We start from the raw sequence: 24,353 nt of genomic DNA, 5'->3' as shown, positions 1-24,353 counted from the left end.
CTGGGACTCCAGGCGTAGCCGGGACAAAATTCCTTCTTCATTGCAGCCCCAGTTTATCTGGTTCCTTACTCTTCTTTCCTCAAACCCTGCGGGCCAGGAGCGCAGCCAGACCCTAACCATTTATCAGCTCTGGCCATTTCTTCCCAAGCCCAGCCAGAGAAACCTGAGTGGGCCTAGGAGGAGAGGTGGTGGTGAGGGTCTCCCAGAGTGGGGGGGAAATCTGCCAGAGTTTTCCAGATCCTCCAGATCATCGCCAGCCCCCCTCCAGCAAGGGGGGGGCTTCTGGCAGGGGCGGAGATTTTCTGGGTAGAAACAGGCTGTAAAGAATAAGACCTGGGGCTAGAGGAGGAGGGGACTGGGCATAAAGGCTGCGGAGACCCCGTGAAACTTGCCCAAATGCCTGCCCTCCCTGCCCTCTAGCCAGGTCCTCTCCACGCCTCCAAATTGCTCAGAAATTACTCTTCTGTTGACCTGGATTCAGGTCCCTGGACAGCCTGGTCCAGACACCTTTTCCCCAATGGACAAAAAAGAGGCCTTTTCCTCTGCCTTGCACATACATTTGTGGAGGCTTGAATCTTCCTTCTCCATGCAGTCAATTAACACGTATTTTCTATCTAAAATATCTAGCATAGGTACCACATGAGGACTACACACAAGAATGCAGGAATGCAGGGCAGCAATCCCCCAGCTCATTGTGTGTGCTTCTTTACACACACACACACACACACACACACGCATGCATTTGAAAATTGCCTGTTGACACTCTGGGTAGCTGGGATGGTGAGATCTACCCAACTGCACCTGGCTTCTTACCTCCAGCCCCAGCCCAGAGAGTGCCTAGCACTCAGCCTCATAACCCCTATCTAGTTCCACCCATCTGGGACTTCTCCTCCTGGGCATTTCTCCAGAGGCTGAGTCCACTTTCCCATGCTAACAGGCACCCCCTCAGCAGTAGCACGGGGTCTTGGAACCTTTGAGGCAAGGGATCTCAATCTTTGGTTTAGGTCACCTGACATAACCCTCTCTGGTTCTCCAGCCTGGGCAGGAGAATTTAACTAAATCCCTTTCCTCAGCCATTTTTGAAGATTAGAAGACCACTGACATTGAGGGAATGGGATTATCCATTACAAAAACAACAACAACACAATGTGCATCCTAAATGGAGCCTCATCTTTTCTCAAATTTAAATAGAATTTAAAAGGCTAGCTCAGGGGTTTGTTGCTGTTAACAACCAGCTTCTCCACAGGGAAGAAAATCCGGCCGCCTGAAGGCGTGTTGGACCTCGAGGTTGCAATTTCTCCAAGTAGGCACCAGGTGTCGCTGTGGTCTCGTTGTCCCGGCTACCCCCCAATTCCAAGAACCATTTTTTTCTCCCCCTTCCTTCTCTTTCTCTCTCCCCCTTAGTTGGGCTTTGCCAACATATCAAGATGCGTTTCGCCGGCTTCCATCACTAACCTCCCGGAGGTCATCAAGCCAAATTTATGAGTGGCCGCTGGAGTCACGTGACTCTATTTAAGGCTCCCTTATTTGGGAAGAGCGCATAGGATAAAGAAAGAGATATCTCCACCTATAAATTGTGCACTTTGGAGAACAAAAAACCCTCAACTTCAAAGAGTCACAAATCACCCTTAATCAAAAAGGGTGCAGAAATTTTTTTGGGCCCTCCCCGCCATGAGCTCCTACGTAGCCAATTCATTCTATAAGCAGAGCCCCAATATCCCTGCCTATAACATGCAAACTTGTGGGAACTATGGATCGGCCTCAGAGGTGCAGGCATCCAGGTACTGCTACGGCGGATTGGACTTAAGCATCACTTTTCCACCGCCTGCGCCTTCCAACTCTCTCCACGGGGTAGACATGGCTGCCAACCCCCGGGCTCACCCCGACCGCCCTGCCTGCAGCGCCGCGGCTGCTCCGGGACACGCTCTGGGGAGAGACGAAGCGGCTCCTCTGAACCCCGGGATGTACAGTCAGAAGGCGGCTCGCCCGGCGCTGGAGGAGCGAGCTAAGAGCAGTGGGGAGATCAAAGAGGAGCAGGCGCAGACAGGGCAGCCCGCCGGACTGAGCCAGCCACCGGCCCCGCCACAGATTTACCCGTGGATGACCAAACTGCACATGAGCCACGGTAAACTTTAGGACTTCATTTTGCGCGCTCGGGTCCGCCTGGGTTTTATAGGCCATGCGGGGCAAATAAAGAAAAAAAACCTGCGGCCATAAATTTTACGATCCAGGCATCAATGGCTCGTAAAACTGTCCACTAAAAGGCTTAGAGGCTGTGTGCGCCCAAATTTACGACGACATAATTGGATCATAGGAACAAAACGTGTATAAAAGGCAATATTCAATTTTTGGGGGAGAGGGAGGGAGTTAAAAAAATAGAGGGATCTGTAGGGTGAGGAGCGCGGGGCTCCAGAGCGGGGATCCCCCCGCGGCTCCCTCCCTCCCTCCCCTGCGGAGCCGGCTCGGCCGTCGCTCGCCGCTCCGGAGGATTTCAGCGACACGGGAGGGGTGGGAGAGGGGTCCCCGGTGCTCGGATCTCGAGGGTGCTTATTGTTCGGTCCGAGCCTGGGTCTCCCTCTTCCCCCCACCCCCTTCAGCCCCTCCGGTTGCTGAGTGAAGCCTGCGGTGGAAAGTTTCCTGCCAGGGCGGAGACGCCTCTCCCTGGGCTGGGCTGGGCTGGGCTGGTCCGCCTGCGGCCCACCCGGCCTGTCTCGCTTCTCTTGCCTCCTCTCCCTCCGGCCGCGGGAGGGGGCCTGGGGCTGGGGGGTGGGGCGGGCACCGGGCACTGCACGCTATTCACCCCTTCCTGGCTTGGGCGGGGGGGGTTTATGTTCCAGAAACGGATGGCAAGCGGTCCCGAACCAGTTACACGCGCTACCAGACTCTGGAACTCGAGAAAGAATTTCACTTTAACCGCTACCTCACTCGCCGCAGGCGCATAGAGATCGCCAACAACTTGTGTCTCAATGAGAGACAGATCAAGATCTGGTTTCAGAACCGCAGGATGAAGTGGAAGAAGGATTCCAAAATGAAAAGCAAAGAGGCTCTTTAGAGGCCGCGGGGAGGCCGGCAGACAGCACCCCGAGTGGGCTTTGGTCCCAGCGCCTTTCCTTCTTGAGTTTCCTCTCTCTGTGTTTTAGGGAGGAGGATAGGTGCTGGAGCCCTCGCTCCCGGGCTCACAGACAAAAGCCTTCTCCTTGGCATTCCGAATCCCCACCGACCCAGGGTTCCTGCGGGGCTGCCTGCTCTGCCCTGTCTCCCCTCAGCTCAGAACCCGGGGACCAGGGCAAGCTGCACAGGGCTTCCCCCTAGGGCTGCTGCATACAGGCTGGTGCTGAACGAACCTGGGCCTGGTTCGCCTCTCCAGCTCCCAGCCTCAGCTTGGACCGCCCCAGTTAAGCTGAACCCCGGAGGGCGCCACAGACCCCTGGCCCCGACCCTCCAGCCTCGCCCTCTCCTTTGTTTCTGGCTAGGCGGGTCAAGCAGCGGCAGACTGGGGAGAGAGTGATTGCGGCTGGTGGAGTCCGTCTCCTGTTTCGGGGTGCTTCCTTATAGCGACTAATCTCGATCTTCACTTATTAACGATTTGCATATGAAAGAAGAAGACGACTGAATCTCCTCCGCCTAGGGCCCATCAGTTTCTCTATACTCTCCAAACTTCCTGCCCCCCCAAACCCGGGAACCTCCCCAGCCCTTGCCCACTGCATGCCCTCTCAGGCCCGCAGCCCCAGTCTGCTAGTTCGCTCAAGTATTGGGGTTTCCTGCCACTGGACCCCAGCAAGTTGTCCTAGAGGCTCCTTGCTGTCCCTTGTCCCTGCCACGACTTTCTGTGCCCTCCTGCCCTGTTGCTGTTGTCCAACTATTTATTGACTCTGGGTCCTTCCTGAAACTATATTTTGTCATATCAAATAAAGACAAAGAGAGAACAGGACTAAAGATACAGTGGCTCCTGTCTGTTTGGGGGCATGTATTGGGTAAAATATCTAAATGGCCTGTGAGGATAAGGGGAGACTCAATATTCAAGCCTCCCCTCAGGCAAAAAAAAAAGTTAGCTTCTAGGGGAAGCAAGTAGAGAGAGAAGTGAAATTTAGTTCCTTCCCTGATCCTTTACTCCAAGAAGGGCCTCTGGGGGAAAAGGAGGACACTGCTGTACTGGCTTTCCCAGTGCTGTTGCTGCTGAAGGCATTCAGGCCTCTACACCCCATTCCTACCTTGGCTGGGTGAATCTGACAACAGCCTCTCCCCAACTCCAGCCCAGAGCTAATGTCCAGGGACCAGTGGCTCCGTTGTGCTCAAACTCAGGCCCTTCTGGGTCTTTAAAGGTCTCTCCTGGGCCTAGGTGGTTCTTCAGGGGTCTCCCTCCACATGGAGGGAGGGCTAAGCCCTCACTCTAGAGATCCAGTTAGTCCCAGAAGGATCCCCAGAGAGAGCTGGTATTGCTTGGGAAAAGGACACTGGAAGAGTTGGAGGAAGTGTACTTCAGCTTTCTAAGATGATGGGGGAAGAGGGAGCAGGGAGGACAATCTGCAGGTTGTACCTGCCTGGCAGGAAATGTTCAGACTGTTTCTCTCACCTTCTAGGGCCTAGGGCTATTCAGGACAATTAACTGAGAAAGGGGCTGCAGGGACCAGTGCTGGAGTCTGTTTGCCATCATTTATCTCAGTCTCTGGGATTTTTGTGTGGAGGGGAGGGTGGGCTAAAGAGAGAGAGAAAAGGCAGATAATTCAGGTGGTGTGTGAGGCTGGCTGAGGCTCACACTCCACTCCAGGCCTCTGGGATGTGTGGGGGAAGTACTTTACAGGAGAAACAAATGTGGAAAGGGTCCATAAAACTTTACTGCATTTCCTCTCCCGCCTCCCACAACAGGGTGATTTCCTAGAACCAAGCCCAGGCCTCCCACAATGGTGGGGTGTGGGTCTGGAGCTAGGTTAGGGGCTGCCCCAGCAGCCAAGAAGGAAGGGGAGCAGAGAGTCTCTGAGGAGGGGCAAGGGGAATGTTTATGATCATTAATGCTGATGCTCCTTGGATTTATTATAAAGACTAACTTCGATGCATCCCACTGCCTAAGCTACCTGTCAGTCATTTTTTTAAAAGACCCAAGAGCCTTCCTCACCTCATGCCTAGCATGTAGGAGGTCTCCACAAATGTTAATTGGACTGTGCCCATGACTACCACCCTTCCCCTTTACACCACTGCACTCAGGCCAGGTTTGGGGTGGCCTTAGTCTTCTCAACTTGCATACAGCCCTTGCCCAGCACTCCTTCTCTTTCCCCCCTTCTCTCTCTCTCTCCTCCTCCCTCTCCCTCTCTGAAATAAAATGTGTAATTTTCTTCAGGGAGTTATTTTAATTTTTTCTCCATGCTGAGTAAAACTATTGGGCGAGCAGTGAAGCGTGGAGAAGCACTGGCGTCTACAATGGGTAACAGTTAACTAAGAAGGAGTCTGTGGTGCCCGCACTCACCCATTCCAGACTCCCAGGCTGCCAAGGCCCCGTGTTTCCTCCCCAGGGGACTGACACACCATCCCAGGGGAGAACGAACCTGGCTTTGCAGAGGATGAAGGCAAAGTTGGTCAGAGCTTCCAGGCAGGCTGCAACCACCCCGCCATGCACTGACTGCCTCCACCAGGCAGGATTTGGGGCCTCTCCTTCCCTGTAGGAGTTGAAGAACTGACTCCTTTTGGCCAGGGCTTGAGTAGACGCAGCTGTGCCTGCCTGCTCACCCGCTTCCAGTTACAGTCTGCAGGTCGGTCAGGGGCCCCAGGCCTCAGCCACAGTCCCTATGGTGGCAGACAGCAGCGGCAAACAAGCCAGGGTCCTCTGATCTACTCTCCTGCAATGGGGCTGGCCCAGATCCTTGCTTTATCCCTGAGCAAAGGCCTCTGCTTCAGGGGTCTGAGGTAGTGCCCCACCAGCCAGACTCCTAGAACAACCTCCACGTATCAGGGTTTGACATTGCTCTTGGGGAGTTAGTGGAGAGGGCTTCTGGGTCACAAGCAGAGACCATGGAGCCTGCCTCTCCACTTTGCCCTGGAACCCACCCACCCTGGCAGTGGAAAAGAAGGGGAAGAAGCGTCACTTACCTTCCTGGGGGAGTGGGAAGAGGGGGACACCGCCCACTCTGAGCGATTATAGGAGAGAGAAGGAAAAAATAGGAGGAAAAAATATCAACACGACCTCGAAGGCACAGGTCCTTATGGAAATAAGTAAGTAAATAAATAAATAAATAAATTAGGATCCACCCTCTCTCCCTCCCCACCCAGCAAGGGGGTATGGGGGTGGGGCATAGGAGCTGCACGAGGCTTTTTTTAGTGTAACTGAGCATCAGAGAAATAGACATGGCTTCTATGCGAATTTAGGAGTTTGAAACTTTTGGAGGTTATTTATGTGAATGGCCGGGAGGCAAGCCCGTGAGTGGCTCTTGGGGGACCACGTGATGTCATTAAACCAAGTTTTATGGTGTAGGGAGAGCTGACAAACCCACAATATATTTACATCATATATAATCTTAACTGTCCAGCCACGCAGCTGCTGGTGAGGTTTAATGCTGGGACAGAGGGCCTGGCAGTTAGAGGGGATTACGGCGCTGGGGACGATGGTGAGAGAGGTTACATCTTCGAAAATGAATCCCAGGCGAACGCTGTAAGTTAATATTCTCTCTCTTTCTCTTTTTCAGAATCTTTCTCCCATTTACCTAATCCCTCCTCCACTTGATACAGGGCACTTCCCAGGCATTAGGGGGAGGAGGAAAGGCCTCCCCATGCTGGGATGGGAGAAGAGAAGCAGCCGCTACAGGGAAGTAGGAAGATGGGAAAGCTTGTCTCCCCGGGCCAGCTCTCCCTTCCGGACACTGGTTCCCCCTGCCTGCAAGTCAACTGGGGTATGGGGAGGCCTTGATTCTTTAGAGTTTTGCCAGGTCTTCCTGACCTCTCTCAGCTTAGAAGAAAGCTGTCAACAGAGACACGGGTGTTTGGTGTTTCGTAGGCGTGTGTAAACTCCAGACACAAGCGCAAGATGCCTCTGGGGCCCTCATTCCAGGGAGGGGTGATTTCAGCCCTTTCCTTGGCCAGTGGCCCAGAGTCTAGGCAGAGTGGGAAGCTGGGGAGAAAAGCAGGGAGGGAGGGTTCTGTGGCTTCAGAGCCCACAGGGTGCTACAGGCCTGAACTGGCAGAAGCATTTTAAAGGTGGTCAGTTGAACCCAGGAGTCCAAAAGTATCACATGCCCCCACCCCCAAGCCTGGGCAGGCAGCTACCCCAGCCTACTCGGCCCTCTGGGTTATAGTCTTTCTGGAGCCAGCTCAGTTTCACGTTTCTCTCCCCACCCCCACCCCCAGCTGCTGAGGTCATCCTGGCATCCCTAGCCCTCGCCTCAGGTAAAACAAGGCCCTGGGAGGCCTAGATATTCCTGCTATGTGTGGAGTGCAAATGTATATCGGATATGTGGGAAAGCAGAGGCAAATCCCCCAACCCCAGGAAAGTGTAACTCCTAGGCGATGGAGAGAGCATGGCCCCAGAAGAGCACTGTGCCCTGGGGGCAGTCCTCAGCCTGGGAAACCCTTCAGTCTCCAGGAAGGAGTAGCAGAGGCGCTGGGCATGGGAGGCAACTGTCCTCCACACTTGTGAGTGTGTATCCCCTCCTCATGCATCACCGCCACCGGGAGCTAAGCCAGGCAAGTGACAACATGTGAACTCAGGCTGTTGTACTGGACAGCCATGAATTGGGAGGGGTTCCATTTGGAAACCGAAGGCTGGCAGGTCCATGGTAGGGGCAACTTGTCCAGGTTTCAGGGAAGGAAAAGGGAGCAGAGAAATCTAGACCCAGGCCTGCACCTTCGTGAAGGGAGGAGTGGGGCTCAAGGGTATCCTGGTATGGGCTTTGTAGAGAGGTGCCATTGGGGGAGGGGGAGGGAAGGCTGTTTAACATAAACCTTGCTGCCCAAAAGACTTAGGAAAAAATCAGAATCAAGCGGGGGAGGGAAAGCCAGGCAGACTCAGGCAGACTCTGAGGGTGGAGAGCAGAGACAGACATATGCTCAAAGATGTGGGAAGTCAGAGCTGAGCCCCATCCTTTTTCAGTCCAGTGGTCTCTCATTTCTCTTGGTGAGGAGCTGTGACAGGCAGGTAGAGGACTCCCCTGAAGATATCTGTCAGGGCCTCAGTCTCATGCCAAGATTCAGCCTCTCCCACCATCCTCCTTGACACCTTTATTTCCCTGGGAAGCCTTAAGATCCCTGAGAATTCTCTCCAATAGCCCGTTCAAAAATTAACTCTCAGGTTCTGCTTCCTCATTACCCAACCTTCTTAACTCTCCCCTTCCCATTAAGCTGTGATTTTGAGGGTTTCTGGAAATTCTCCAATCCAAGCAGCAGGAAGATGGGAGTTTCCCTCTATTACTTGACTCTTCCCCTTCTTTCTGCTTTTCCAGAGCCTTAGGGAACCAGTCCAGTGGTCTTTAACCAGGAATTTAGCCAGGGCCAAAGTCCCACACCCAGGCAAGACTCCATCATTCTCCCTGACTCCAGGCCAAATCTCAGTCCCATTCCCTTCTTTCTGTGTAGAGGAGCATGTGAGTGTGTTTCTGTTTTTACAGATTTACATGTCTCTTGGGGGTTTCATTGACTTCCTTGCCCCCTTTTTCTAGGCTCCAAAGTTCCTTTTAAATAACACCTCCTCTTCCTGTGATAATAGATCCTCCTTCTCCTCACATAATTGGCTCAGTTTTTTACTGTTTTGTCAATCGGGGGCCTAAGATTCTTGGTTTTCCCACAGCCTTCCTTGGAGGGGGAGGATAGGCAGGCAGGCAGGTGCCAAGGTGCCCCAGCCAACCAGGAAAGCTTTCCATCTTGTTCCTAGGCCTTTAATCCCAGAAGAGGTCAAACAACCAATCAGGAATGTGCTAAGCAGGGTCACATGTCCCCCACCAACCAATCAGCAAAAAAGTACTTGGATCTCTGTCTAGCTCTTCCCTTCCACTTCTCTTCTTCTCACCCTCCCTTCCCACCCCTAACCCCAGCTCCTGGGTCTGCCCCTTCTCAGATTTGGAGGGCAGGAGTGGTACTGAGCATATTCTGATCTTCTGTATCCCTGAACTAGCTCTGAGAAGTCTTTGGCTTGCATCCTCACTTTCTATCAAAGTTGTATCTGGAAGTCAATCTCAATTGCACAGGGGACTGAAGTTGTGGGAGGCATCCTCTGCATTATCTCCATGTTTGCCAGCGTAACCCTGTGAAATTCTCTGAGCTTTATAGATGTGAACTGTAAATTAGGTTATAGAGCAAATATGGATATGAACTCTAGCCCTGAATTCAAATTCGCACTGTGATTACCCCCTATGTACTTACCTTTTACAAGTTTTCATTCTCTTCTGATCCTATTGGGGGCAGATGGGGAAATTACAGAAGAGCCCTTTTGATTTATCCTTCTGGAAATGCTCCAGGAGCCATTAGCTTTATCAAACTACTTCAGGCATGATTGGGGAAAGGAGCAAAAGTGAAGATTTTTTTGAAAGTTGTGTTTAGTACTTCTAATTTGTCAAATAATTTTGAGCCAGTGAAGTGAAGGGTTCTAGAAAGGGGTAAGCCCAGAGAATTAGGACTTTCTTTACCCTCCATATTAAATAGTTGATAGATTTAAGTCCCCTTCCCTTCTATTATTTTAACAAGATATAATAATAGTAATAATAGACTAAAAGTGATAATCCTATGCCATGGCCAGTAACTATCAAAGGACACAGCCACTGAAGGTATGGATTTCAGTGTTTGTGTTTACATAAATTATGTCAGAACAAGCAATGAGTGAGACACTTTCTGAACAAGACATCTAATGGCACAGAGTATGCATGTATGACAGAAATGCTTGTGTTTTCTGAACAGTTGGGCTAGGCCCTAAGCCTATCCACTGGTGAGTCTATTTTTTTTTTTTTGGCAGTTTTTTTGGCTGGGGCTGGGTTTGAACCCTCCACCTCCAGTATATGGGGTGCCCTACTCCTTGAGCCACGGGCTCTGCCCCCACTGGTGAGTCTAGACCAGGCAGTCTCCCCCAGCCGTAACTCCTGGGCTTTGTTTTGGGATTAATTTTCTAGTTAGGTTCTCCTGTCCTCCCCTTCTCTTGATCTCTTGCCTTGTTTGAGCCAAGGGACAGGAGTTCTAATGGGCTGTGCCACCTGGACCTCAAAGCCTTCCTTCAGGGGCATTAGCAGAGCAAGAGTGGGAGGGGTAGCCCAGTTTGAGCTGGGATTTGTCAATACCCTCCTGCTTGTTTGTCTTCTGGGTGGGACTGGTTGGGGACAATGTCACAGTCCAGGTGGGAAGGATTAGGATGAAAAGCCAGAAATAGGGCAGCTCTTCTCCGAAACCACTGAGCCCCTACTTCACAAGTTACCTTCAAACACACTGCTCTATTTCTCTCTTTTATGAGCTAGAGTTAAAGCACACCCCCATTCTTCCCTAGTGAATGGGAAGTAGCCTTGTCTGGCTAGTAAATGGGTGTGGTAGCCTTGTCTAAAACCAACTATTAGTGTGGACTTAGGGTTATCAGATCCCATGAAGGTAAGGAAAGAAAGACGGGATGGGGTGGGGGGAGATTGGCTCTGTCCATGCAGGCACTTGAAAAAGAGATTTTATCAGACTGCCTCAACCCCTTCTAATATCCAAGTAAACTTTCTCTGTCTCTTTGACTATCCTTCTCTGTCTATATCTGCTTAGGGCTGAGTTTTTGAGAAGGAAAATGCTGAAACATCCTTGTTTGGGGATTTAATTCTGTCTGTTTTTTTGCTGGAGAGACAAATACCACCACTCTGAGCCTCCTCCTTGATATGGTGAGGGCCTTTGAATCTTTTTGAAGTGAAGCAGAAGGAAAATCTGGAATGAAGATTTTACAAGACTGGGCTTTTAGGTTAGGGTGTCCATTTGAGGAGAACAGTAGATCATTAGAGGGCCGAGAAAGTTGTATTCCTTCCCACACACAGCCCCCTTTTATTGAGTTCTTGTAACCCTATAGTGGTGTGTCTGTTTAGATAATATCTCCTCTGGCTGGTTTGATAGGGTCCCAGGAGCCCAAGGAGTCACCAGGCAGGGTCTGAACTGAGGAATTGGGGTGATAGAGATCTCTTTATCATTAAGCCCTGCAGAACTCTTGGATTTATCTCTCTCTCCCATTCCTGAAGCTCACTGAGGGGCAATTGAGAACAGAGATATCTAGGAGGAAGCAAGGTGTGCCTGTGCATGCAATGTGGGACTTGGGAAAGCTGGATTTCAGGACCTTGTTCAGCCTTCCATGACCACATTTAGAAGCTATGGCAAGAGACTGAATAGAAGGCTGGGGCATGCTGGGAGCTGCTGTAGGGAGGAGGCTGCTTCTCTATGCCTGCAAACATGGACAGAGAAGTTCTCCCATGATCTGCAGCCTCATATGGGCTAAGTGGAATGAGTGAGCTGAGTTACCTGGGATTCTTTTCAGCACTGCACAGCAGGTCTCAGAGAGGTAGAACAGGCTTTCTTCTGCCCTCTAAAGATTCTCATTTTCTCCAGCCCCTAGCCCTGAACACAAGAATATCTGAACACACAGAAATACACTATGTGCCCAAGAATAGCATGGCAGAGGTCAGAAGCTTGGGGTGGATATAATAAACTAGCCTGTAACCAACTTCCCACTCTTTCCCTCCTACCCATTCTTCACATTAGCCAAACTTGGAAACCATTTTTCCTCCCCTCCCCATCCCACATCCACCCCTCCAAGCATGTGCAACCATTGAGTTTCCTTCCTTCTGCCTCCCTGGAAAACCCAAACCCTAGGTCAGCCTCCATGGATGGTGGCAGAACAGCTCTTGGTGACCTTTAATGAATGTCCTGTGGAGGGGTGGAAGATGGGAGGAACTAAGAGGCCAGAACCTTATCTGATCCAGTGTCCCTTCCCTGCTGTTCCAAGCTCAAAGCACAAGCCCCACAAGGCTGCTTCTTTGCTCAGATACTGGAAAAAAATCTTGTTTAGTAAATACTTCCTTAAATTAAATATCAACTTGTTTTGAAAACAAGTTGTCTGGAAAACCCAATGTGTGTGTGTGTGTGTGTGTGTGTGTGTGTGAAAGGAGTAAGGGTCAAGTCCCCCATTTTACATTGTGTCTCTCCCCTTCCCCTGGGTGGAGGATAGCAGCTTGGGCTGAGGTTTTATTGAGGATGCTTTCCTGTTGGGAGCAGAGATGGGTCATAAACGCCCAGAGGAGGCTGTTTTGATCTGGTGATTCCTCAGGAAGTAGCCTCTGAGGTTTTGCTTTGTAAATTGCTCTCCCCCCAAGCTAGCTGGCTAGATTGGATTTCACTTCCCCATGCCCACCCAAGGCCCCCTCTTTTCCTCCCTTCCTCAGTAAAGGAGAAAAATAGAAGGTCTTCTAAATCCTCCTAAATTCTCTGCCTCCAGTTTTAAAGGGGGAAGGGAGTAGTCAGTGTTTTTGCTCCTGAGTGTTTTTTTCCCTAAACAATCTGTTGTTTCCTCTTGCCCATGCAAACCCTGGTCCCCCAACCCCTCAGACACAAAGGAACTAACATTGAAGACAAACAGTTTCTGAGCCTGGCTGTGGATGTCATGATTCCTAGGGCTCTCCTCTCTTCTGGGGCTGAGTCTCTGTCACCCTTTCCTAAGCTCCAAACCCCTTTTTGATAAGGTAGGACTTCAGGTGTGTAGGAGAGAGATTTTTTGGAAGCCAGAAAAGAGAGGAGATGGGAGTAGGGCATACTGAGGCTCCATCTAGCACGCTATGAATGGAGGAAACTCTGCACTCCGTGATTTTTAAGTAATTAAGGTGGGTGCAGGGGAGTATGTGAGTGAAACCCTGCAGCCTTCTCACATCTCAGTCTACCTAACTGTCTCCAAACAAAATAATATTTTACATAAATGCCTCCATTTTCTAATGATATTGTCCTTCCTCTCCTAAAGATCCCACCCCCTCCATAGATCCCTCCCCTGAGCATTGAAGGAAAAAGAAATGAGGAGCCTTCTACCTCAACCTGAGTTCGTTCGGGCTAGGACAGGACAGAACACTTTCAGGCCTAGGCATCTGCTAGTGAAATGCCCTTATCTGTTGGAAATGAGGCCAGATTATATCACTTCCTGGGACCTCTTAGTACTTATAAATAGTCTAGTTCGCACTCATCCATTTCCCAGAAAAGTCTGGGCTAGAACACCCCAAACTCACAAGCACTAGAGAATCCTTCCCATTCCCAGGACTCTATGCAATACTTTTTATAAAGTGTTGAACACTCTTACAGTTGTATATGTGAAAATGTATTTATAGATCATTGTATGTCTCTATGAGGATGCATGTTTTACACCACTTTCTGCTCTACATTTAAATGCAGATTTATAGATCTTTAGATTTATAGATTCATAGTGAACATAACAGTCTTCTGTCGAATTCCTGTGTGCACATTACCAATCTTTCTATAGTCGTAGGATATGTATGCTGGGATGTATTTATACGGCTCTCTTTAAATATCTAAGTGAATATTTGGGGATTTTTTTTCTTGGTTGGAAAGAACTATGTGTGCGTTGCTCAATCTCTATTTTGATATTTTTATTTAGATTTATTGAAGGATCCTAATCCATAAAATAGCTACATATTGAAGTTACGTACCTGGAGATTCTTATAGTCTCTACAGTTTTGCTACAAGCTTAAATATTTGAAAACATGTTTAGAGATGTTCCATAATGCATATATTTATGTGTAGGGGCATAGATCTCCCTCTAAAAGGACTTAAACTTGCTGTATCTCTCTGTCTCCCTCTCTCTGCCTGTCTCTGTGATCTATAGATACCAAGGGAGTGGGGGTGGGGAACAAATATCATTTCGATGTTTCAGTTATTAAAGCAAGTAATTTTAGCCAACTGAGTTATCTGCCCCTTGAAAACCCACTCTGGGGATCACAAGTATCCCTCCAGGCTATCTTTAGGAATTGAGGTCCCAGGCCAGGCTCCCCTACCTGTAGTATCTCCCAAGGCAGCCACTAAAGAGAAGGGAGAGAGAAAAAAGAGAGGGGCCTTCAGCCCAGTTCCTCTCCCAGGGTGAGAAGCTGACAGAGGCTCGTAGGTCTCCCTGCATCCCCAACTGGATCCTTGAAATGTGGAGAAAAGGGGGTTCAAGTCCCCAGCTATTTTTGTGGGGAGCCCAAATGATGCCAGGGTCACTGCACAACACTTAGGTTCCCCCTCTCCAGTTGCTCTAGGTGCCCAGGGCCCAATTAAGTGGCTGCCTTGCTCCCAGCAGCCCCACTCTTATCGGCTGGGATTGATGCCTTGGCGGCTCCTGTATATCATTTCCAAGATTTTTCCTGTCCAACTCCACGGCTCCTTTGGCTTCTACGGCTTTGACTAATGATTGCTACAGATGCCAACGTCTCCAGAATCCTAATAGCCAAGCAGGCGGACTCTTATTTACCCAGCAACATTGCTGTGGGGGAAGGGAGTGGGGGGAGCAAGAATTGGGGTGCTGTAGGTCGGGGGGATAGCGAGAAGGTTGTGACCAACTCAAGTTTCGCTGAACTTCTTCCCCAGTGAGAATGACTTTCCCAATTCCTTCCTTTCCCTGAAAGAAAAAAAAATATATATATATATATATAATCAGAAAATACTGCTAATGGTAACTCATTGCTGCCTCTTTAGAAAGGATTAAAGAATAACCAGGTCATGGAGAATAAGCAGAGCAGTGTTTATTTGTTGTAAAGAAAGGAAAATTAAGCAGAAAACCAGCGGTTTGGGGAGGAAAAAGGTAAAGGGAAGGAGGTCAGCTACCGTGGGAGAAGGGAGAAAGGGCTCCTTTTTCTTATTTCTTGTCTTTCTCCGTTCTCCGCACTCTAAACCTACTCTTCTCATAAACTTTCTCCCCTCGTTCCCTTCCTTCCCCTCACCTTCCACCGCTCGGGTGGAGAGGGCTGACCAGCGTGTTCCTGGTGCTGGCAGCCATCCTTAGGGTACTGCCTGTGCCCTCTGGCGCTGCCAGGGTGAGGATGTCTCTGGGGCTGTGGAGCGAAAATCAGACTCAACCGCCTACCCCGGGGTAGGGACCGTGGCCGGGACCGCCAACCCTGAGGTCCCAGTGATGCTTAGTAGGGTAGAGTTGTGGCCGAATTTGCTTCTTTCTCCTGGCGCTTCCCCCTCTCTCGCCAGCCAGCGCAGGGCCCAGGTGTTTGGGGGAAGGGGCTGTAACTCCCCGCAAGCCTGGAGCCAGGCTTCTTGCTTCCTCGTCTCAATCCAGACCTTCTGATGCACACCTCATTCGGATGCAGAGAAAAACAGAGGAACGCGGAGAGCCGGCTGAGCGAGGCCAGGCTAACCCAAACAGGGAACGTTTTTCTATCAGAGAATAATGGAGCACAAAATAATTCAGAAAAGCGAATGGGCAGGACCAAGTAGGAGAGTCCCGCGCCGTGGGGCTGCTACAGACCTGGCCGCGCCTCCGAGCCTGGTGGGAAGACCATTTCGTTGGAGTGTAGGGCGAGGCAGCAGGCGGGGACCAGGACCAAGGCCGCGCGGTGCACTCCAGCCGCCAGAGGGGCAGTCTCTAAATTACAGCCCGTCGGGAGGACTCAGAAATACAAAAAGGGAGCCGAAAGATTTAAACAGTCGGAGGCAGAGGCGTCCCGAGGCGGCCCAAGCGAAAATCAATCACGTAATTAAAACACGGAGGGGGCGAGGTCCCGGATTCGGAGGAGGTGGCCAAGGTGCGGGCCGAGGCGGGCAAGGGCTTGGGGATGTGGCTCGCCCACCGCGACTAGAGCCCGCGGAAGGCGGCGGGGAAGTTTAAATAACAGATCGCTGTTGATCCCCGCTTGGCTGGGAAGCGCAGACTGGTTGCCCTCTTCCAAGCCGAATTCTGAAGCCGCTGATGGCCTCTTCTCTGGCTTCCTCATTTTAATGGGGCTGAGAGGCGCAGTTGCAGTGGAAGGCTGCTCCCCAGAACCCAGTGGTGCCACGAATTTGCCGAGGCAAGTTTCTCTGAGAACCAAGGTGGCATCAAGATGCTGCCTCCAGGTTTGAGGGGATGGCGGGAGGTGGCACCCTCAGTTTCAGGCACTTACGTGTTTTCCGCGGCCTTGATTCCCCAAACCCTGGATTCAGAGCTTGTTTTTGGAATGACTCCGGATCTATAGGTCTAGGCTTGGAAGGGATGTGTGAATCGGGTGGTCTTTTCAAAGGGGACCTTGGGGCTGAGCAAACTGGACCCCTTTGAGCATGAAAGAAGGAACAGTTCCTAGAGAAAAGAAAATAAGGCACATAGGGAGCTATGTTTTGTGAGGGGAAGATGTTCTTATTAGTAAGGTTAATGATGGCAATGATCTGGTATGGCTGGGTCAGCACTCACAAAGATCTTTCTCAGAGAGGCTTCACTGGAAGAGTTAAGGTTTTCCCCAACTTGACTGGGGAGAATAAAATAAAGACCTTCATTCTCTTCCTCTGCCCTTTCCTCTCCCACTCCTTGAAAACTCCAGAAAACCTTATAAAATCTCTATCACCCTCTATCATTTTCCTTTGCTCTCTCCAGTTAACTAAAAATCACAGTCTCTAGGCATTGAGCTTTCCCAGAGCACCCTTCTTGTGAAGGAGCAGAATTCTGCAAGCACTTACTCGACTAAGTCCCCATTAATTCTGACTCTGACCCTAGAAGGGACCCAAGCTTCCCTTGCCTACTCTATGGAATTCTCTTTCTATCCTTAGCCATTTCCTTGGCCTTGGGTGTCTAATCCCATAGGTCTCTGGCAACTCAGAGGCCAAGACCAGATTAGGATACCTCAAGATCCCCTTATCAACTCCCAAAAGGGTTTCTAGCTTCCAGTGGACTCCTTAATTCTCGGAGTATCAGGCCAGGGAGCCCTCTACAAACTAACCTGAAGCCAGCCTCATTTCTAGATCTTTATAATCCACCTTTAGTCTCCTTTAAAAGTAAAAGACTTACCCCCCCAATGAGAAAGTTCAGATTACAAACCTCCAGCAGTTCAAGCTTCCTGAATCCACTTACCAGAATTTTCAACAATAATAATCATAATAAGAATTAAAGCTTGCATCAAAGGGAAAAAGGACACCCTAACCCAAGTTTTAAAGGGGATATAATCCAGCAGCCTTGAATGGGAATTGGGGTCAGTGAAGCCAGGATGAGCAAGGAAGAGGGTGGAGAACCCAACCTCTAACTAACAATTTCTCCAGCATAAAAATGAAACATCAAATTCGTTAGCCCAGGGCCTTCATTTTTCCCCTTCCACATTATAACTAGTTATTGAACTCGCTGGAAGATCTAAAGGCCATTTGCGAAGAGACAAATTTCAATGGAGTTTCCCCATCAATAACCCCATGGCAGTGACCTATTGGAACAAGTCAAACACCCGAGGTGAAATGCAGGTCACTCTGTCTAACCAATATTAAAATGCGGCCACTTTTTAAAAAGCCACTTTAAACGAGATTTGAGGAAAATTGAATTCCAAAGAAGGCAAAGCAAGGTGGGGGAAATCCAGGAGAGTACCTTGCTTATGGCCCCCCCCCGAACAAACAAGAGAAATTCATCTTTAATATTTTAAAGGGGGCAAATTAACATTCTATGATTGCTTTTTTTTTTCCTTGAGACTATAAGCAGTTCCAGGAGGGAAAAAAGGGTTGAGTATTTTCTTGTGACACATCGGGTCATTAAAATCATTTTAGATTAATTCATTACTTTTACTGACAAGAGATTTAAGAAAAAAATCAATTAAGCATTTGCATATTCTTTTGCATACATTATCCCTGCCTGCTGGCATTAGAAAGAGACAAAAACACATATACACACACAAAAGAAAAATAATGGGATAAGAGTCTTGATTGAGTTTGGATTTTCAAGTTGCCAAGAGAAAATCAAAACGAAGTGAACTGCCTGATTGGAAACCATCTAAAAGTCAACTTATTTGGAGAAAAAGAGACATGTTGCAATTTTAATACTAAAATAACAGCAACATATGCACAGAAAAACCCTGCACTTGGAAGAGCAGGAAAGGGAATGACAGTCATTTTCCTTTCCTTTGCTCTCCGGATCCTGAACTGGTTCTCCATTTATTTTTCTCCTTAGAAAATTCAAGGAAAGGTGAGATTTCAATGCAGCACAGAATCTGCAGAGCCGCTGAACTCTCTCAGCCAGCAGCTTGTTACTGGGGAGGGAGGAATATGGGTTATCCAACGGTCAGTATGGTAATCCAGGCACAATAAGGCCTCACACACAATGGACACATATTTTTCTTCAGCGGTGTCAGAAGGGAAGCGCTTTTGAAACATGTTTCCAAAAGAGAAACCAGATAGAGATTAGAAAGGAGATGGGGTGGGGGACGGTGTGTAGAGATCATTTGGATGCTGGCAAAAGGTAGTCAGAAAAAAAGAAAAATAAAATTGGGGCAAAGGTGGAGGATGGAACAGAGATGGAGGTCCTTGGGCTGGCAAGGCAGGAGGCAGGAGGGCAATGCACAAAAGACAGGACGAGATGCAAGGATTTGTCACAAGCAAGAGCCGCCTAACACCCCTCTCCCCATCCCAATTAAACCATTGCTAAGGGCAGAACCCCTCGATGAAAGGATTTTATTTCTGTGCTTGTTATAACATCCAGGAGAAAATGTTTGTGTGTGTGTGGATGGTATTTTAACCGTGTGATAGGCGACTTCCTCGCTATTAAGCTATAGGAGCCCAAAGGGAGTTGTTTTTGTTTTTGGTAAATGGTGTTAATGAGTGTGGGTGCATTTGGGGGAATCTCTGAGATTTCACTTTCTGGATGCGCATGTTCAATTAGCTATAAAACCTGGAATGGGAACATCACATATTTATGGCTGCATAAGGAGGCATTTAATATATTAATAAATATTAATCATACATATGCATATATATTTAACCATAATAACCAAAGACAGATTTGACACTCAGTTGGAGGTATCTGAACCCTCTGTGGTCTACTCACTCATACTGGCTCAAAGTGTGTCTCCTCAACCCACCTGCAGGAGCTCAGAAACCTGGGTGTGTGTGTGTGTGCGCGCGATAAGGAGGACTCCCTAACAAGTCAGGGGGAAGAAGACTGAAGAAAACAGGATGGAGGTATAAGCAGGGCTGGTAGAAGGTGAATGTGAAGGCTGGGAGGTGGGGAGTGGGCTGACACTCACCTTTCCAGGTGGAGCTAGAGATTATTCACAGCTAGGATGGGGTGGGGCAGCCCAGATCCAGGTGCAGGCCTAGCAGGGAAACTGGGGATGGGGCCAACGGCTTTCTTTAGGTTCATCAACCCTCCTACTATCCTACCAGAGCCATCCCACGGGACAGTCTGGGGCTATCGTTTAGACTTCAAGATTCAGCATTGGTTTCCCTTTGCCCTTTTCCAGCAAATTATAATTAAGCCACCCCCCACCACTAGTAATTATAAAAAAGAAAACACTCATACAACTCCAAACCACTACCATAAAAGCAGCAGCTTGCCCCCTTACTGAGGGTCTCAAGTTCCTCTTCCAATCAAACCAGCTGGTTTCACACATAGAGGGTCCCGACAGTGGGTAAGGATTCTCAACCAACTCTGGGAATTTGAGAATCTCCCATAAAAGATAGTCAACCTCCAAGGAACCCCTATGCCTTCAAGCAGCCGGGTGACAGTGGGGGAGGGGCAGTGTCCTCTTGGGAGAGGAGGTATCGGGGACCCCCGCCCCCCCAAGCACCAGCTCCTGCAGGACTAAGCACTGGCCCAGGAAAGCCTGGGGTGGGGGTGGGGGCCAAAGAATAGGAAGGGGGCGGGGCTCAGGCAGAGAATCGCTTCTGTGGGCAGGCCTGTGGCCCAGTTTCCCTATCATCCCTTCCCTTCAGGGCGACCCCTAATTTGAAAGTGGGGACCCTCTCTCACATCCCAAAGGTGGAGAGAAGGATTGGGAATCTCTCGCCTTCAGTCTTCCTCGCACAAGGGCTTTATTTTTCCCCCTTTTCCCTTCCTCATTCTCTTAATTGCAGATGTTCTAATTAAACCCTCAAATAGTTGTTATGCCGTTTTAAAAGGTACTTATTCAAGTGTCAACCAGGCTAGGCTGGGAGGAGGCAGCGTAGGGAGGCGAATTAAAGGTAGATTGACTAATCACGGCGGCGATCATAATAATAAAATCAGAGGGAAAAAAATCACATTACGACTTTTCGTGGAAAGGAGGGAGCAGGCAGCCAGCGGCCGCCAGCCCCGCGCCGCCGCCGACACAAAGAGTGCGGGCGATTCCTCGAGACTGATTTATGACGTTTTACAGCCCTATAAAAGCTGTAGCGACGAGGCAAGCGCTCCTACCACCGCTGGCAGATTTAGTCTAATAAATAAAACATAAACAGTTAACTTTATGTGTCACTTTTATTGTTATCAAGTAAAATATAGCTGAGCCTGGCAAGCTATGATTTTAAACTATAATTGTTATCAAGTAGAACAAGGGGACCCGGTTCCCTCCCTGGGCTCTCCCCTCTGCTACCCCCCCCAGTTCTGAGTTATGAGCGATCAGTTAATTGGGGTGGCATGACAGGGCCACCTCCAGCGGGGGTGGGGGGTGGAGGGTGGGAAAGCATCCCTTCCTTGCCCCCTCCCTTCTTGATGGCTCTGCCACCACCCCCATCAGTATTTTTTGTGGGTGGGTGGCAGAGAGATGCCAGGGGGTGGGAATGGGCTGGTGACCCCCAAGGCCTGCTCTGCCTCCCCAGCTTGGTGAGCTCACCCCTCCCTTTCTGGAAGACAGCCTGGAGTGGGGCCCTTGGGAATAAGTGTTTACATGTAAACACACGTGTTACATGGATACAGTCCCTAGCTCCAAGCAAGCAGGCTCTACCCACATAGGCCTCGGTCTTAGCTTAGGTCTGTTCTCTGTAGGGGTGGAGAAAGGACTCTCAAGGCCTTGGCTGGGTACCATCACAGAACACTGACTCCTGGCAAAAAGCTCTTCTTGCCCAGATCCCTTAGGAGCGAGTCTTGGACACAGTTGTCAGAAAACAGCAGGCCAGGCACAATGAGGAGTGCAAACAGGAGCCAGCAGTAGAAGGGATCCTCTGCTCTGGGGCTGGGGCAGGGAAGATCAGTGGGTAGTAGGGGAGGGCAAAGCTTCCAAACTCTGCTTTTGCCAACCACTTCCTGTCTCTCTTCAGCGGGGGCTCAACCCCTAGACCTCCAGAAATGACGTCAGAATCATTTGCATCCCGCTGCCTCTACCTGCCTGGTTCAGCTGGGACCCTGCCTCGCCGGCCCCACGGCCAGAGGGTTGGGTGAGTGTATATGGGGAAGGAGGGCTGGACTCTGGTATCCTTGGATGGGGGGCACCCCAAGCTCTCCAGCCTCGTGGGCTCAGCCTGGGCTCCTCCCCATCCAACCTCCACTCCAGTCCTCATTCAACTTCCTCTTCCTGCGAAAGAGGGGCGCTGCCTGGTGACCTACACAGACTGAGACACAATCGACCTGAATGGAGACCTCTGGAAAAACTCAGGAGCTGAGATTCACGGGGCCTAGTAGAGGCCCAAGGGGTGACCCTGGGCGGGGGCTGAATCACAGCCTCAAGACAGCACCTCCAAAGCCTGAGCATTGGAGGGGAGCTGGGAGCTTCCCATCTCCCTTTTGCAGGGAGGGTTGTCAGTCTGGCAAGATGTGCACGGGGGCAACCCAGCCTCTGCCAGCTAACACCACAACACCATCACCCCCAGCACCACCACCACACACACAAAAAAATTGGATACATTTTGAATAAAGCGATTCGGTTCCTTATCCGGGGACTGGGTTGCTCCGTGTGATTGGCCGGCGGAGTCACATGGTGAAAGTAACTTTACAGGGTCGCTAGCTAGTAGGAGGGCTTTATGGAGCAGAAAAACGACAAAGCGAGAAAAATTATTTTCCACTCCAGAAATTAATGATCATGAGCTCGTATTTGATGGACTCTAACTACATCGATCCGAAATTTCCTCCATGCGAAGAATATTCGCAAAATAGCTACATCCCTGAACACAGTCCGGAATATTACGGCCGGACCAGGGAATCGGGATTCCAGCATCACCACCAGGAGCTGTACCCACCACTGCCTCCGCGCCCTAGCTACCCTGAGCGCCAGTATAGCTGCACCAGTCTCCAGGGGCCAGGCAATTCGCGAGGCCACGGTCCGGCCCAGGCGGGCCACCACCACCCAGAGAAATCACAGCCGCTCTGCGAGCCGGCGCCTCTCTCAGGCGCCTCCGCCTCCCCGTCCCCAGCCCCGCCAGCCTGCAGCCAGCCAGCCCCCGACCATCCCTCCAGCGCCGCCAGCAAGCAACCCATAGTCTACCCATGGATGAAAAAAATTCACGTTAGCACGGGTAGGCAACTTTGCTTTTTGCTCCCCCCTCCCTCCCTTCTTCCCCGGCGCTCCCCACCCTCCTCGGCCCCCTCTGGCCCCCGTCCTCCTTTCTCTCCTTCCCTCTCTCTCTCCAGGAGCGACTCTGGGTTAGCACAATTGAACTGGATTTACGAGCGAGAATGGGTAATTACATCCCCCATAAATTTTATGGCTTAGCTACTCTGGGCAGTCCGAGCCATGTGCTACGATCTGTTATGTATGTGTGAAAACTATGCTCGCTTTCTAAGGGCGCATAAATAATTCAGTGTCGTTACAATGAGGATTCCCCTCTTATTACACTACAAAGTCTCCAGCTTCCTTCAACTTCTTTATAACCAATTTAGCTTGATGACTTTATTTCCATCACTCCCTCCTCCTTTTCCTCAGAGCTGAGGATGGGGTGAGGGTGGGGGACGGGGAGACTGCTGCATCTGAACCCCACTATTTGCTTCCCCCCTCCCCCAGTGAACCCCAATTATAACGGAGGGGAACCTAAGCGCTCGAGGACAGCCTACACCCGGCAGCAAGTCCTGGAATTAGAGAAAGAGTTTCATTACAACCGCTACCTGACCCGAAGGAGAAGAATCGAGATCGCCCACTCGCTGTGCCTCTCTGAGAGGCAGATCAAAATCTGGTTCCAAAACCGTCGCATGAAATGGAAGAAGGACCACCGACTCCCCAACACCAAAGTCAGGTCAGCGCCCCCGGCCGGCGCTGCGCCCAGCACCCTCTCGGCAGCCACCCCGGGCACTTCTGAAGACCACTCCCAAAGCGCCACGCCACCGGAGCAGCCACGGGCAGAGGACATTACCAGGTTATAAAACATAACTCACACCCCTGCCCCCACCCATGCCTCCACCTTCCCTCACACACAAATTGACTCTTATTTATAGAATTTAATATATATATATATTTTGGTTCTTTCTCTCTTCCTACCACCTTGTCCCTCATCAGTTCCAAACACACAAAACAGATAAACAAGCCCCCTGCCCTTCTCTCCCTTCCACTGTAAGGAACCTTTTAAGCATGTGATGTTGTCTTAGCATGGGTACCTGCTGGGTTTTTTTTTTTTAAGGCCACTTGGGGGGGTTATTTATTTTTTAAGAAAAAAGCTGCAAAAATTATATATTGCAAGGTGCGGTGGTCTGGTTTGAGTGGATTTCAGGGGAAATGAGGAAAAGAAAAAAGGAAAGAGATTTTTTAAGCCAATTCTCATCCTCTTCTCCTCCTCCTCCCCCCTCTCTTTCCTTAGGCCTTTTGCATTGAAAATGCACCAGGGGAGGTTAGTGAGGGGGAAGTCATTTTAAGGAGAACAAAGCTATGAAGTTCTTTTGTATTATTGGGGGGGGTGGGAGGAGAGGGGGCAAGGACAGCAGACAAAGCTAAATGCATCTGGAGAGCCTCTCCGAGCTGTTCAGTTTGAGGAGCCAAAAGAAAATCTCAATGAACTTTCAGTTCAGAGAGGCAGTCTATAGGTAGAATCTCCCTCCACCCCCATCGTGGTTATTGTGTTTTTGGACCGAATTTACTTGATTATTGTAAAACTTGCAATAAAGAATTTTAGTGTTGATGTGAAATGCCCCGTGATCAATAATAAACCAGTGGATGTGAATTAGTTTTACGTCAGTGTCTGATGGTCTCTTTTTATCCCCCTCCTCCTCTGGCCTGGTTACATCCCACCTTCTCTATAGTCGCCTAAGTTTACTCTAAGCAAACACACAAATCTTAGCTCTCAACTGGTTTTCCAAGTCCTTAGAAGAAACTAGCAAGGAGTTTGGGGTCAGAAATCTCCAGAAGAAGGGATGTGGACAATTATAGCTGATTTCTCCTGTCCTCTTCCCTCAAAGTCTATAAAGAGGCTAGACTCCCCAGGAGGGCACTTAGAATGGAACTAGGGGGTCCTCACTTTTCTATAGTTAAGCATAGTGCCTTTTGAAGGTCAGTTTTTCTCTGCTCTCTTCTCCCTTCTCTCTGCTAAGTAAGCCTGCCTAATTTGTAGACAAGAAG

The 24,353-nt window shown here is 49.9% G+C and overlaps 2 protein-coding genes across 5 annotated transcripts in view; both read left to right on the top strand.

Moving 5' to 3' along the window:
- HOXC4 (homeobox C4) overlaps positions 1-23,967 on the top strand; it is a 64,049-nt gene extending 40,082 nt beyond the window's left edge. For 3 of the 4 annotated variants that reach the window (XM_053555903.1, XM_053555902.1, XM_053555901.1), the window contains exons 2-4: positions 21,136-21,252; positions 21,882-22,326; positions 22,812-23,967. In XM_053555903.1, coding sequence (XP_053411878.1) covers positions 21,888-22,326; positions 22,812-23,167 — 795 coding nt within the window. In that variant the 5' untranslated portion in view covers positions 21,136-21,252; positions 21,882-21,887 and the 3' untranslated portion in view covers positions 23,168-23,967. Of the gene's footprint in view, positions 1-21,135; positions 21,253-21,279; positions 22,327-22,811 lie in introns of those variants that run through there. The other variant, XM_053555900.1, reaches the window with a different exon arrangement.
- Positions 1,599-3,936, top strand: HOXC5 (homeobox C5). The gene is made up of 2 exons (XM_053555911.1): positions 1,599-2,125; positions 2,838-3,936. The coding sequence occupies exons 1-2, from the start codon at positions 1,672-1,674 to the stop codon at positions 3,050-3,052; spliced, it is 669 nt and encodes a 222-aa protein (XP_053411886.1). The 5' UTR covers positions 1,599-1,671; the 3' UTR covers positions 3,053-3,936.
- Positions 23,968-24,353: the final 386 nt, after the last annotated feature.

Source organism: Nycticebus coucang, chromosome 12 (genome assembly GCF_027406575.1).
Source record: "Nycticebus coucang isolate mNycCou1 chromosome 12, mNycCou1.pri, whole genome shotgun sequence".
Taxonomy (NCBI): Eukaryota; Metazoa; Chordata; class Mammalia; order Primates; family Lorisidae; genus Nycticebus; species Nycticebus coucang.
Note: the sequence above shows the minus strand (reverse complement) of the source record. Positions and strands in the feature narration are given on the sequence as shown.

Coding starts and splice junctions, on each gene's coding strand:
- HOXC5 (XM_053555911.1), top strand. CDS start 1,672: ATGAGCTCCTACGTAGCCAATTCATTCTATAAGCAGAGCCCCAATATC. Junction 2,126..2,837: donor CAAACTGCACATGAGCCACG/GTAAACTTTAGG, acceptor TTTATGTTCCAG/AAACGGATGGCAAGCGGTCC.